General features: G+C 51.0%; 2 protein-coding genes across 3 annotated transcripts; both read left to right on the forward strand.

Moving 5' to 3' along the window:
- Nucleotides 1-114: 114 nt before the first annotated feature.
- Nucleotides 115-8329, forward strand: TAP1 (transporter 1, ATP binding cassette subfamily B member). 2 transcript variants are annotated; one of them, XM_029243038.1, is made up of 11 exons: nt 115-926; nt 1406-1520; nt 1659-1789; nt 2551-2756; nt 3421-3618; nt 4466-4594; nt 4757-4945; nt 5518-5691; nt 5925-6087; nt 6365-6501; nt 7714-8329. In XM_029243038.1, exons 1-11 carry the CDS (start codon nt 329-331, stop codon nt 7924-7926), a joined length of 2253 nt encoding a protein of 750 aa, XP_029098871.1. In that variant the 5' UTR covers nt 115-328; the 3' UTR covers nt 7927-8329. The 2 variants fall into 2 exon arrangements, with proteins under 2 accessions (XP_029098871.1, XP_029098872.1); XM_029243039.1 differs by having other exon boundaries at nt 695-844.
- A 1194-nt stretch (nt 8330-9523) lies between these two features.
- On the forward strand, nt 9524-14336 carry PSMB8 (proteasome subunit beta 8). The gene is made up of 6 exons (XM_029241575.1): nt 9524-9690; nt 11447-11594; nt 11754-11865; nt 12940-13069; nt 13444-13648; nt 14043-14336. The coding sequence occupies exons 1-6, from the start codon at nt 9544-9546 to the stop codon at nt 14129-14131; spliced, it is 831 nt and encodes a 276-aa protein (XP_029097408.1). The 5' UTR covers nt 9524-9543; the 3' UTR covers nt 14132-14336.
- The last annotated feature ends 324 nt before the right edge of the window (nt 14337-14660 follow it).

The following is a 14660-nucleotide window of genomic DNA, read 5'->3' on the forward strand; positions in this document are numbered from 1 at the left end:
GCACCAGGGCTGCTCCCCTAAATCTCGGATCTGATGTCGACGCCCTCCCCCCACAAAGTCCGGGCGGGCAGCCTTCGGAGTGGGTGGGTCTGGGGAGCCGGAGACGCTTTCGTTTTCCCTTTACTGTAAACTGCTCACTTCAGGCCAGCGCCGGCGGGCTCGGCGGGTTCCCGGGACTTTCCGAAGCCCCGACCCGGCTCGCCCTGCTCCCTCCCCGGCGCGGTCCGGGGGCCCGCCCTGCTACGACTCCAACAGCGTCCAGAGACTCCGTCCCGGCGAGGACGGCGAGAATCTCAGGACCTGGGCCGTCCTCGAACCGCGCGCGCCCATGGCCTGCTCGGAGTCCCCCGTTCCCTGCGGGTGTCTCCGCCTCTCCCGAGCCTCCCTCGCGTGCCTGGGGACAGCGCTGCTGCTCCTCGCCGACTGGATGCTGCTCCGGCTGGCGCTGCCTCGAATAGCCTCCCTGCTGGTACCCCCTGCGCTGCCGCTGCTCAGTGTCTGGGTGGCGGGCCTGAGCCGCTGGGCGGTACTGTGGCTGGGAGCCCGAGGCGTCCTCGGGGCAGCGCTGGGCTTCGGGAGAGAAAGCGCAGGAGTCCGGGGATGGCTGGCTGCTTTGGAGCCGCTGGCGGCGGCGCTGGGCTTGGCCCTGCCGGGACTTGCCTCGTTCCGAGAGCTGGGCTCGTGGGGAGCCCCCGGGGACGTTCACTGCACCCAGCCACTGCACTGGGGGAGTCGCCTGGACGCCTTTGCGCTCAGCTACACGGCGGCACTGCCCGCGGCCGCCCTGTGGCATAAGATCAGGAGCCTTTGGGTGCAAGGAGCTCACGGCGCTTCTGGAGTGGCGGTGAGCCGGCTTCTAGGCTTCCTGGGCCCAGAGATACAACGCCTGCGGCTCTTTCTGGCCCTGGTGGTACTCTCCTGTCTTGGTAAGGGGGATGCAGGGGTAGAGGGACGAGGCTAGAGGACTGGGAAGGAATCGAGAGTAATGGTCAGTGAGATAGATTGGTATGAGTTCTCAGAAATGTGGATGAGGGGAAGGGGACCCAGCTCAGGTCTTGAGAAGAGCCCCCACTCCCCACCCCAGTGGAGAGGGAAGAGCCCTGTACTGGGTAGGAGTCAGGAGTCCTGGACTCCAGGGCTGCCCCGGGCGTTGCTTCACTGGCCACCTTGGACAAGGCCTTTCCTCTGGGGCCGACCATCCTATGATCCCTAGCCTTCCTCATTCAACCTCTAAAGGTCTTGTGGGGCCACAGGGTTTTGAGTTCCCAGGTGGCCCATTTAGGTGTAGATTGTGTCTTTCTGCCACTGCCCTCCAGGATTATGGGCAAAGGTGAAAGGAGGGTGGGCCGGGGGTCGTCTGGTTAGAGCTGACCTGCTTAGACTTGATATTTCTCTCCCTCCCCAGGGGAGATGGCTGTTCCATTCTTCACGGGCCGTTTCACGGACTGGATTCTACAAGACAGGACAGGCGGTGCCTTCGTGCGAAACATAACTCTCATGTCTGTCCTCACCATAGCCAGGTCTGGGGGCTGAAGTCGGAAGGCTGGGGTTGGGGGAACCCTGAAAAAGAGGGAGTTGAAAGTTGGGGCTACCGTCCAGAGTGCATTTCTGGTGGGCCCCCTGACCGTGCCTGGCCCTCCTTCTCTGTCTCCTTCTAGCGCAGTGCTGGAGCTCACGGCTGATGGAATCTACAACAGCACCATGGGCCGCGTGCACTGCCACCTGCAGGGAGAGGTGTTTCGGGCTGTCCTGTGCCAGGAAACAGAGTTTTTTCAAAAGAACCAAACAGGTTTCTCATGAAACTCTTTTCACTATCCATCCACTTACTGTTTATATCCCCATACATATTTTTACTTATAACCTTGATCCTCCTCTCACACGTAAACGTCGTCATGTCTTATTCTTGACGTACCTCAAGAGCAAAATACATATACTCCTTATCTGCAGAAAAACCTAGTGTTTCCATCCAAGATTTTCCCACAAATATATCCCTCTGTGTGTATTTAGATAGAAATGACAGGAATTTCAAACCTGGAAATTTTGAGATCACAGAGTCCAACCACCTCGTTTTACAGAGACGGGAACTGAGGCCCAGACCCTAAATGCCAACACTTGCATAGACACGTATGGATAGAGATGAACTTGGGAATAGAAGCCATCTCTTGATTCCCAATCCAGGACTTGCTACAATTTCCTGGACTGCTTTCTAGCAGCACCTTCGTTTTTCTCCAGCTCTGTTATGTGATCAGTTTAAGTTTTTCCTGCCTGTGTGCAGGGGATATACAAGTTCTTTAGAGAACAGAAATCTGTCAGAGAATTAGAAATTCACAAGGGCATCAATTTCTTTAGAGTTAAAAGGAAGGTCTTTGACCAGGCTTTTCCTCTGGAACCCATTCTCCTTGAGTTGAAATTCCAAGGCTCCCTAAACCACTGACCTTGTTTTCCAGACTTGCTTAGAACCCCTCCCCCTGGCACCCTGGCTCATTGCCAGTCCCTCCCATCACTCTGAGTTTCTCACTCACTCACTTTCTTCTCCTCAACCCTTGGCAGGTGCCGTCACATCTCGGGTCACAGAGGACACGTCCACCATGAGTGAGTCTCTGAGTTTGGAGCTGAGCCTCTTGCTGTGGTACCTCGGGCGTGGACTGTGTCTCTTGGGGCTCATGCTCTGGGGGTCCCCGTCCCTCACCATGGTCACCCTGCTCGCCCTGCCACTACTTTTCCTTCTGCCTGAGAAGCTGGGAAAATGGCACGAGGTATGTCCAGGGAGTTGCCTCAACCTATACTGACCCTCATCGCCCAGACTTGGTGGGCTCTCCTCACAGATTTCTTTCCTGGCACCTTCGCTGATTCTTCATCTTTTTGAAACTCCTTGTCCATGTTCCTGGATTGCTCAGTGTCGATCTTCACCTTCTCTGTGTCTTCTAATGTCTGCCTACCATCTGTCTTTAAGCATATGATCACCGAGGTTGGGATTAACATATACACACTACTATATATAAGATAGATAAGTAACAAGGACCTACTGTATAGCACAAGGAACTCTACCTAATACTCTGTAATAGCACATATACGAAAGAACTCTGGAAGAGAATAGATACGTATGTATGTATAACTAAATCACTTCGCGGTATACCTGAAACTAATATAATATTGTAAATCAACTGTACTCCAATATAAAATGAAAACTAAAAAAAGGAATATGATCACCAGTCTCAAGAATATGATCCTCTATGACCCTTCTGAGTCACTTTCCTCTTCTCTGTATCTCTTTAGTATCCGTGGGGGATATAGCTGTGTCCCTTTCTCTTCTGTCTCTCTGCCCTTTCTCACCTTTAATCTACAATTGGATAACTCAGGTCCTAGCGTCCCTTATGGTTTGCCAACCACGTGTGACATCTCTTGTCCGTGTCTCCACAGGTGCTGGCAGCACAGGTGCAGGAATCTCTGGCAAAATCCAGCCAGGTGGCCATTGAGGTGCTGTCAGCCATGCCTACAGTCCGGAGCTTTGCCAACGAAGAGGGTGAGGCCCAGAAGTTCAGGCAAAAGCTGCATGAAATGAAGACACTCAACCAGAAGGAGGCCCTGGCCTATGCGATCAACCTCTGGACCACCCTTGTGAGCACCTGGGGATGAATGCCTATTCCCTGGTCCCCGAGATGCTTCAGTGCCATTCCCTGTCCCATGACCCTGCTCCACACTCTTCCTCCGCTGGGCAATGGTGGGTTCAGTGTCTGTATCCCAGCAACCAGAGGCTCCATGACCCCACTCAGTGTTCCTAACCCCCTCCCTCTTTTTAGGCATGCTAGATGGCTTCCTGTCCGTAGGGTACACAAAATCTCCCCAACCCCCTTGGTAGGAAAGTGCCAAGTCTTCCAGTCCCAGGGCCTTCCTTTGCCTCAAGGGGGGTGCTCAGGGAGCTATACATTCCTGCACCTGGGCCTGCTTCATGCCTGAACTATGCGGATGTACTCCTGAGAGCCATGGGAACAGCGGAAGCCAAGGATGCGGGGCATCTTGTGATATAATTGACAGAGAACTAGATCAGCGATCAGAAGTTCCTGCCTTGATGCTGCCATTTACTAGCTCTGGGACCACGGGCTAGTAACTTACTTTCTCTGAGACTTTTTTCTCATTTTAAAAAATGGGAGTAATATAACCTAGTTTATAGGGCTCTTGATATGAATATTAGATGACATTACATTCATAAAAGCCTTTTGTGAAGAGCAAGATGCTCCCCAAACAAGGCACTACTGGTGATGGTGATGGTGATAATTGACTTCTATCATGGGTAACTGAGTGAGACTCCATGGCATGCTCTGTTTCATTCTTTAATATCTATTGAACCCCCCGAGTTACTTGGGGAAATGGGACACTAGCTCTCCTTACTGTTAATGATTCTGGTTCTTTGCACCAGAATTTTAGGTTTTCCTCCCACAGTCCCTTTTCTCTGTGGTCTCCACAGATCTCAGGATTGCTGCTGAAGGTGGGAATCCTGTATTTTGGTGGGCAGCTGGTGACAAGTGGGTCTGTAAGCAGTGGGGACCTGGTCACCTTTGTTCTTTACCAGAAGCAGTTCACCACAGCTGTTGAGGTGAGGTCCTTCCGTTCTCACTCCCCAGTGCTTTTCCTTCCCCTGTGCCGTCACCATCTGAATCACTTTCCTTCCCTCCTTTGCCCTTCTCACATCACATAACCCTGGTAACAGATTGGGTCCCTCCCATCCCCCACCTCACTATTCATACCTCCCCTCCAGGCACTGCTGTCCACCTATCCCAGGCTACAGAAGGCTGTGGGCTCTTCAGAGAAAATATCTGAATACCTGGACCAGATCCCTTGCTGCCCAGCCAGTGGTGTGTTCACTCCCTTAAAGTTGCAGGGCCTCGTCCAGTTCCAGGGTGTCTCCTTCGCCTACCCAAACCATCTAGATGTCCCAGTGCTGCAGGTACAACCTACCAATCCCTGTATTCTCCCAACCTCACCCTCAACTCGACCACCTTAAATTTTCTCCCTGCCTTCAACCTGCTTAGCACCAGGTTTAGATAGAGCCTCCCTCACCCTTCAGAGGCAAAGAAAAGATCACGCGTTCCATAAAACTGCCCCCGAGCTCAAGGACCAGGCTGGATTTCCAAGAAGAATGGAAGAGGAGGCTCTCGGGGAGAAGGCTCTCCTATCCTAAGGCGTCATGGAAGCAAAAGCTGTGTCTCCAGTCTTCCTTTTTCTTTCCATCTGTGGTTTGGAATGTGATTGTTTTCTTTTTTCTCATGCTCTCTGAGATTGCGTGTGTGGCACAGTGGTCTTAGTGTTTGCCTTTGTCTTTGTTTCATCTTCCGTCTCTACGCCATGGGGAGGTGTCTGTGCATGTGGAAGGGGAGTAGTTGCTGTACTTCACCATTTTCCTCCTCTCTTCTCTGGGGGAAGACATTGACAAGACAACGTAACAAGACAATGACTGACACGTCTCAAGCTTAGGGGCCTCCGGCTGCCTCTTAGTGTGTGTGATTCTCTGGCTTCCAGGGGCTGACGTTCACCCTTCGTCCTGGTGAGGTGACGGCGCTGGTGGGGCCCAATGGGTCTGGGAAGAGCACAGTGGCTGCCCTGCTGCAGAATCTGTACCAGCCCACCGAGGGGCAGGTGCTCCTGGACGGGGAGCCCCTTTCCAAATATGAGCACTGCTACCTGCACAGACAGGTGAGCTAGAAGATGGCATGGGGGAGGGCAGGGAGCCTCAAGTCAGAAGAGCATTCTTACCGAGCACTCTGAACAGAGCATTAGGAGACCTTAGGTGGAGGTGAGCGCGTGGTCAGGAGAGGGGCTGTGTAATTTTGTGACATGCTTCCAGTAGAGATTCTCAGTCTTCAGTCTCTAGAGAACCACACCCCTGTGTTCCTTGTCCTATGACTCTGCATCGTATTTTGTCCCAGGTGGCTGCTGTGGGACAAGAGCCACAGCTATTTGGAAGAAGCTTTAAAGAAAATATTGCCTATGGCCTGGTCCAGAAGCCAACCATGGAGGATATCACAGCTGCTGCAGTGGAGTCCAGAGCCCACGGGTTCATCTCTGTACTCCCTCAAGGCTACGACACAGGTGCTGTCTCCACTCACATCACCACCCAGACATCTTTACCTTCCTTGTAACCCCAGTAGTCTTGCCTTGATTCCTTAGCTCCCCCCACCCCACTGACATCAATTTGAAGTTGTAAGATCTTGTTCCTATGGCTCTTTTATCCTCATGTCCTCAGAACTCCTTTACCTTCCCAGAACCTTCTCTATGGTGCTGCATCCATCAGTCCTTGGTGTGCGTGTACGTGTGTGTGTGCGTGCGTGTGCTTATTCAGCTCTCACCTTGGCCCTTGTCTCTGCAGAAGTAGGTGAGGCTGGGGGCCAGCTGTCAGGGGGTCAGCGACAGAGAGTGGCCTTGGCTCGAGCCTTGATCCGGAAACCGTGTGTACTCATCCTGGATGATGCTACCAGTGCCCTGGATGTAAACAGCCAGTCCTGTGTAAGAGAGCCATCTTCTTTTTTTTTTTTTTTTTGCGGTACGCGGGCCTCTCACTGTTGTGGCCTCTCCCGTTGCGGAGCACAGGCTCCGGACGCGCAGGCTCAGCGGCCATGGCTCACGGGCCCAGCCGCTCCGCGGCATGTGGGATCTTCCCGGACCGGGGCACGAACCCACGTCCCCTGCATCGGCAGGCGGACTCTCAACCACTGCGCCACCAGGGAAGCCCGAGAGTCATCTTCTTAATGCCTATTTCCCATCCAGTCCTCCTTCCTTCACTCATCCTTTGTTATTATATTAACATCATAATTCTCCAAACTGGTCCTTGCAATTCTCAGTTCCCGTTAGCTTCTCCCCAAGATGCCTAAAACCAGTTAAAAGAGATGATCTATAGACCCTGAATCTGTGAAGCCAAACATAAGCAAAAGACCGCCCTCATAATGCTAATATGAATTGAACTTTTACTATGTGCTGGACGTGCTGGATGTCGTCTCTTGCTCGCTCATTCATCATGAATGCTTGTGAGCTGGGTGTTGTTACCCTCATCCAACAGATGATAAAACAGAGGCTAAGAGAGGTTGAATAACATGCTCACTGTCATTCAGCCATTGAATAGCAGAGCCTGGACCCCAATTCATGTCTGCCTGACTTGAATGCTCATGCTCTTTACTAGTAAGTTATATTTCCTTAAAAGAGAATTTAAAAATTAGAGAGGAGAGACTATTCAATACCTTTCACTCTTATGGGTTTCACCCTAGGGCTCTTTCTTTCATTACTTAAAAAACATTTTTTTTGTTGGAGTATAGGCGATTTACAATGTTGTATTTGTTTCACGTGTACAACAAAGTGATTTTTTTTTTTTTTAGATTTTTTTTCCCATATAGACCATTACAGGGTACTGAGTAGAGTTCGCTGTGCTATATAGTAGGTTCTTATTAGTTATCTATTTTATATACAGTAGTGTGTGTATGTGAATCCCAATCTCCCAGTTTAGGCCTCTTTCTTTTATTCCACCGTTGCCACCTCATGTAAACAGCCCTTCACAAATCAAAGGTTTGATAGAGAAGCACCCAGAAGGAGAATCTTCAGTTTCCTTTGGGTTATTGGCAGAGGTGGCAATGATCCTGGCGAGGTCTGTCCCAGCTCTGGAAACACAGATGCCTCTCTGAGCTGGAAGTGGTCCCCTGGTCTGACAGAGTGTATGTTTTTTCTCAGGTGGAGCAGCTCCTGTATAAAAGCCCTGAGCGGTGCTCTCGGTCTGTGCTTCTCATCACCCAGCGCCTCAGCTTGGTGGAGCAGGCTCACCACATCCTCTTTCTGGAAGGGGGCACCATCGTTGAGGCGGGAACCCACCAACAGCTCATGGCGAATAAGGGACGCTATTGCACCATGGTTCAGGCTCCTGGTGGGTCAGGTGCTCCAGAATGAAAGACTCCTCAGATCTGCACACTCCGTCTCCTTCCCTTTTTCCCTCCTCTCTATAGTGGAGAGTTTGAGAACAAAGGTCTTACCAGAGTTGCAGAGTGGGCAGCTGCTACCGGGAGGGGTGACATTCTAAAACGTAACCCCTGAGGTGATGCCTGAAATTTTGCCATGAGTGTTAGCTGCTCTCCAGGCTCCTCTTGGTTATACAGATTTCCTGGAAGAAAACAGGCTTCAGAACTCCTTAGTGTAACTGGGTTTGGAGCCAGGGTTGGTGTGGCTAGCATGAGAAATATTTAGAATACACAGAAATGGAAGGTCAGCTCCTTTTCACCCTGACCCGAGGCATATGCTGGCCCATAAATACCCTGTGGTTTCTTGATAGTTATAATAAAATTGGTGTCTTGTACTGTGGTTTCTCGTGTTTTCAGTGGACCAAATGGCCCACCGACCATTGCAGCGCCATTTTCAGGATCTGGGTCCCTCCCTCCTTCAACATCCTCAGTGTTTCCCAGCCCTACGTGTGCCATCTTTTCCCTTAAGTTTTCTATTTCCTATGGTTGCCCCCTTCACTTCTCCATCCCCCTGTGCCCACCCCCAAGGATGAGCCAAACGGGGATACGGTGTCCTCCAGCAGGCACCAGCAGCTGCAGTGCCTCAGAGCCCGGAGATGGAGGATGCAGGATGAGCACGTCTAGAGGAAGTTCACCACCTCGTTCGCTTGCCCACCCCGGTCCGTTACAGCAGGGCTCGCCGGGTTCTGCAGTGGCACCTGCCCCGGTAACTCAGCGTAGTGGGCGGGGTGGTCTAGTAGATCTCTTCCATTCAGGGAGGGCCGTGGTCATGTGACGTCAACAGTTGCCGGGCAGATTAGGCCAACTCAGGTTGCAAGGAGAGGCTGGTTTTAGAGACACTGAACACGACAGTGCTCAGTCAAGCAAGAATTACGCAAGTAGGTGCGGTCAGAAAGGGCAGTTCTTGTGGGTGGCTACAGGTCAGGGAGACCGTTGAACTGGGAGAGGCCCTAGGAGGGACTAGGTGGAAGGATTCAGAGGCTGCACCCTCTCCTTGGTGCTCCCTTCCCCCAAACGCTGCAGGTGTATTCTATTGCCTGTCTCCCCAAGACCTGTCTGTCCTCAAGACTCAGTGCCCCCACGTACTCCTATCCCTCCCCTACTTCTATAAAGCGATGCTCCTAGGCACACCCCTCCCCCATTCCCGGTTTGAAACTGCTCCCAGGTTCTCACTGACTTCCAGATTTCTGGTTAAGGCTACGCTTTTGATGCTATGACCCCTGCCCACCCCATAACTGTCCCCGGAGGATGCCCCAGCCTGTCGGTGTCTCTTACAGTAACCTCATTGCCCAGGGAGCTTTCGAGCTGCTCGCTCTCTTTCTTCCTTTCTTCTGGCAGTCTATCACCCCCGTTTCCCTAATTTCCATGAAGGCGGATCAGAGAAGCCTGTCCCCAGCATAATACTCCTGGTCCCCATACGCCCACTGGACACTTCTCGAGAAGGGCAGGGGGATGTGGAAAAAATTCTGGTTCCCTCCCCTTAAGGCTTCGGGCTTTCGCTTTCACTTCCTCCTCCGAGAGCCGCCAGATCTCCGGGTGCTGGGCGGTCATGGCGCTGCTGGACGTGTGCGGAGCCCCGCGCGGGCAGCGGGAGGACTGGGCTTTCCCTCACGCGGGAAGCAGGCAGCGTTCGGACCCCGGTCACTACAGTTTCTCTCTGCGATCTCCGGAGCTCGCCCTCCCCCTGGGAATGCAGGTCAGGGCTGTAAGAAAATCCCGTGGGAGGCGGGCAGGAGGGAGCAGAGTAATGGAGGGTCTGCCTTGAGACTGTCCGGAGGCGGGGAAATGCGGAGGGGGCCATCCTTTAGTCTAGCAGAGCCACGTCCAGGGTCTAGGGCCGGAGCCAGGGAAGAGGCCACGTGGGACTTGGGGGCTGGCCGCCTGAGGGTTAGGAGGTGCAGATTAGGACAAAGAAGGAGAGGTGAGCGGGAAGGGGGCTCCCATCGGGAGACCAGAGAGCTTTCCTGCCCGTTCTCCATCACAAACAAATCACGAAGCTTTTCTCATGGGCCTATCCTATGATACAGGGGCTGTGTAGTGTCTTGCAAAACCTATGAACTTGAGCGTTTAGCCTGGGCTCAGCCACTCACAGTTCTGTGCCTTGGATCAAGTCCCTTAGTCTAGGTCTTGGGTCTCTCTTCTGTAAAATGGGGATAATATTCATAAAACGTTTTTCCTGAGGGTTAAATGACCTATGAATGGAAAACCATTACAGTCACCCTTAAAATGTTTAGTTATGGTAGCACTTTTTTTTTTTTTATGTATCAGAGATGTCAATTTATTGTAAAACACAATTAATACTTTCCAGAAACATGGTTTTATCATCAAGTAAGAGTCACAATCCCAGCTACGAATGAAGGCTTTATCAAATCATCTTTATTTTAAACTGAATTCAGAATACCTCTACCTGTGTACCAGGTGTGTTCTTTTTCCAGTTTTCTAGGAAGTAAGGTACACAGAATTTGTGTTCAAAGTTGGGAGAGTCAGTTTAGCTTATAAACAGATGGACTAACCAAAAATCTATGCTAAATCTTCGCCGTTCATTCATTCATTCAACAGATATTTATTGAGTACTTACTATATGCCAAACTCCACTCCTTGTGCTAGGGATAGACACATGTTAAAACAAGACAGACAAGATCTCTGTTTACATTTTGCAAGGAAGCCAACAAAAAACAAATGAAAATAAGACAATTTCAGGAAATTAAAGTGTTTTAATGAAAACCTTTAAAAACAATGAGATAAAAAATCGGGGGAGTTATTTTGGGAGACACTCATAGACGGTCTCTCTAAAGGAGCAACAGAGTGGAAACCTTAATAAAGAGAAGAAACCATCCAGGCAAAGCTTCAAAGTATTGCAGGCCAACAGCAAAGACCCTGAGGCTAAAATGAGCTTGGCTCATCCTGAGATTTAACGTTTGTAGTTAATACAACTGATTGTATATTTTATTTTAATTGATTAATAGTTCAAATATATTAAAAATTAAACTTGAAACAAACTTGAATTATTTCCACTGAATGCTGCTGTCTTACAAGACACAGTCTGCCCTAAATAAATGCATCTATATCTCGGCTACACATTAACATCAATTATAGGGCAATTAAAAAAAATACCAGTGTCCAGGTCCCACCCAAGACCAACTGAATCAGAATCTCAGGATGTTTTAAAATTGCCCAGATAATTCTAATACAAAATGAGAGTTGAAAGCCATTGTTCTAAGTTAATCTAGAGTAGCACTTAGTCTATTGTGCTGGCATATGGAAAAGGTTGGTGTCATGGCCTCTTCTTTCCCTTCTCCCAAACCATTTCCTTGTAGAGCTAGGTTATTAACTGTTTCATTTATTGGTGGTTGGAGAATTTCTGGGTATCTCCTTCCTCTAAATTCTTTTCCTGGAGTGTCCAGCTTCAGAAGTTTTCAGTGGCCCTTTCTCTGCCTTTTCTATCTCCTTAGCCCACTGAATTCTTCCGGTCCCTGGGTGGAAATGGAGAAAGGAACATTCAGATCGAGATGGCTCATGGCACGACCACGCTGGCCTTCAAGTTCCAGCATGGGCTGATTGTGGCTGTGGATTCTCGGGCCTCGGCCGGGAATTACATTGGTGAGTGTGTGTTCTCCAGCTGGCAGAATCTGGGGAGCTGGGCCCTCCTCTCAGCAGGAGCCCAGCATCTACACCAAAGTGGGACCAGATATTGTTTTAGGACACACAGGGAGAGCTGTGGGGTCATTCCTCCTCTCCCCAAACTCCATCTTCTTCCAGGCACATTAACGGTGAACAAGGTGATTGAGATGAACCCTTACCTGCTTGGCACCATGTCTGGCTGTGCAGCTGACTGTCAGTACTGGGAGCGTCTGCTGGCGAAGGAGTGCAGGTAGGCCTAGCCCCTTACCTCCCTTCTAAGCCTGGATTCTTCATCTTCCAGATCACTGCTCCTAACTGCCCCCAGCATCTTAGTGCTAATGTCATATTTCACAAAACAGCCTTTTGGTGGTTAAAAACCTTCTCCCAAATCTCAGCCTGTGCTCCTGCCAAGAAGCCAGATCATTTGTCAATTTTCAATATTTAGCACCAATAGCATCGACCCTGGTGGGATCCTATCGTTTACTGGGATTTCTTTTTTAAAATTTATTTATTTATTTATTTTGGCTGCATTGGGTCTTCGTTGCAGTGCGTGGGCTTCTCTCATTGCGGTGGCTTCTCTGGTTGCAGAGCACGGGCTCTAGGTGAGCGGACTTCTGTAGTTGTGGCACGCAGGCTCAGTAGTTGTGGCTCACGGGCTCTAGAGCGCAGGCTCAGTAGTTGTGGCACACGGGCTTAGTTGCTCCGCTGCATGTGGGATCTTACTGGACCAGGGCTTGAACCTGTGTCCCCTGCATTGGCAGGCAGATTCTTAACCACTGCGCCACCAGGGAAGTCCCTACTGGGATTTCTTTATGTGTTTTTTTGTTTTCTTTTTTCCGGTACGCGGGCCTCTCACTGTTGTGGCCTCTCCCGTTGCGGGGGTCCGGACGTGCAGGCTCAGCGGCCATGGCTCACGGGCCCAGCCGCCGCGGCATAAGGGATCTTCCCGGACCGGGGCACGAACCCGTGTCCCCTGCATCGGCAGGCAGACTCGCAACCACTGCGCCACCAGGGAAGCCCTCTTTATGTGGTTTTGACGGCTTCCCTGGTGGTCCAGTGGTTAAGACTCCGCCTTCCAATGCAGAGGGCGCAGGTTCCATCCCTGGTAGGGAACTATGCTTCACATGCCACATAGCCAAAAAATAAAGAAAAGTTAATTCTATATACATTCCAAATCTTTCCCCATCCTTAGATCCTACAAAACCACTCCTTTCAAATGCTTATCTCTTCAGTCATTTTCTGCCCATCAAGTGGGCTGCTAGGAGGGCTAGCCTTCTCCTGTCACCTCTAAGTCCTCTCCTGGAACCTTCCTGTTCTCACCCAGGCTGTACTATTTGCGGAATGGTGAGCGTATCTCTGTGTCTGCAGCCTCCAAACTGCTCTCCAACATGATGTGCCAGTACCGGGGCATGGGCCTCTCCATGGGCAGCATGATCTGTGGCTGGGACAAGAAAGTGAGTCCCCTCCCTTCTCCATATTCCCACATGTGGATGAGAGGTCAGTTGCCCCACCTTACACTCCCATTCCCTCCCCTACAGGATACGTGGCACAGAGAACACTCGGTTATAGAACTGTTACCCACTGGCAATTTCTGGGTCTGGGTGTGGACCATTGTTTCATAAGCTTGTCCCTTTGGATCAAATAGCTGATTCCAAGTTTGTTTTTCCTCCCTTAAGTTCTATGATTGTTCCCACAGTGTTCTCCTAGTTCAGATGTTCCTGGGGTCAGCCTAAGTCTTTGGTCCACTTCTCATGGCTCACACTTGAATCTGGATGTTACCAACAACTTCCTTTCCACTTCCAACCTAGACCCTTCTTGCATCCTATAGGGGCCTGGACTCTACTACGTGGATGCAGTTGGGACTCGGCTCTCGGGAAATATGTTCTCCACCGGTAGTGGGTGCTCCCATGCCTATGGGGTCATGGATACTGGCTATAGACCTGACCTTAGCATTGAAGAGGCCTGTGACCTGGGCCGAAGGGCAATTGTTCATGCCACCCACCGAGACAGCTATTCTGGAGGCGTTGTCAATAGTAAGAGACCAATGCCCTCCTCCCCTGCCATGCCCCTGGGGAGTGAGGAAGAAGGAGGGGGGTTGAGATTGGGAGACATGGGGGAGGCTGAGTGGCAGGGAGCGGGTTTTCAGAGCCTGAAGGGGGCATTGCAATCCCCGTAATAAGGGCTTTGAGAGTGTGTGTTGCTGTTGTCGCCTTCAACATAACATCATTAGCAGGATCTTGCTGAAGGGAAGGTGACTCTGTTCTTTTTTTTTTTTTTTTTGTGGTACCTCACGGGCCCAGCCGCTCCGTGGCATGTGGGATCTTCCCAGACCGGGGCACGAACCCGTGTCCCCTGCATCGGCAGGCGGACTCTCAACCACTGCGCCACCAGGGAAGCCCGACTCTGTTCTTTCTCCTTTGCCTGCAGTGTACCACGTGAAGGAGGACGGTTGGTTGAAAGTGGAAAGTACAGACGTCAGTGACCTGATGTACCAGTACCGTGAGGCCAGTCAGTAATGGTGGCAGTGGTGGACTTGGGGACCTGGGCCAGGTTACACCCCAGGAGAAAGGGGGGCCTGACCTGACCCAGAGATAGAGAACCAGGGGCCACTGGGAGTCAGCGTGTAGTTTATCCTTTTGTGTGTTCTCTGTCTCCATGAGTATCACCCCCAGCCCAACCTTCTGGGTGTCCCACCAAGCACAATAAAGGAAAACGGTTATAAAAGCCTCTGTGTTGTGGCCTTGTGAGGGCTCTGGGCTGGGCTTGTTGGGAGGAGGGATCAGGAAATAAAGACAGACTTTTCCTGAGAAAAGAGACTCAAACCCCTACCTAAGAAATGGGGTCTCATCAAATATTTCTCTGGGCTTTCCTTCCACTTTCATCTCTCCAGGACCTCGGGAAGGTTCAACATTGTCTGTGGACACTTAGGTGCAATTTAATTCAGGTTAGGCACACAACCTGGAGGCTCCTGTGTAGTCAGTTGTTAATGGTTTGGGTATCTGGGTGTAGTGCGCTTAGAACAACTGTTTTTGACTTGGTAAAGTA

This window comes from Monodon monoceros, unplaced genomic scaffold (genome assembly GCF_005190385.1).
Source record: "Monodon monoceros isolate NGI ecotype Baffin Bay Population unplaced genomic scaffold, NGI_Narwhal_1 Super_Scaffold_3, whole genome shotgun sequence".
In the NCBI taxonomy this organism is placed as follows: Eukaryota; Metazoa; Chordata; class Mammalia; order Artiodactyla; family Monodontidae; genus Monodon; species Monodon monoceros.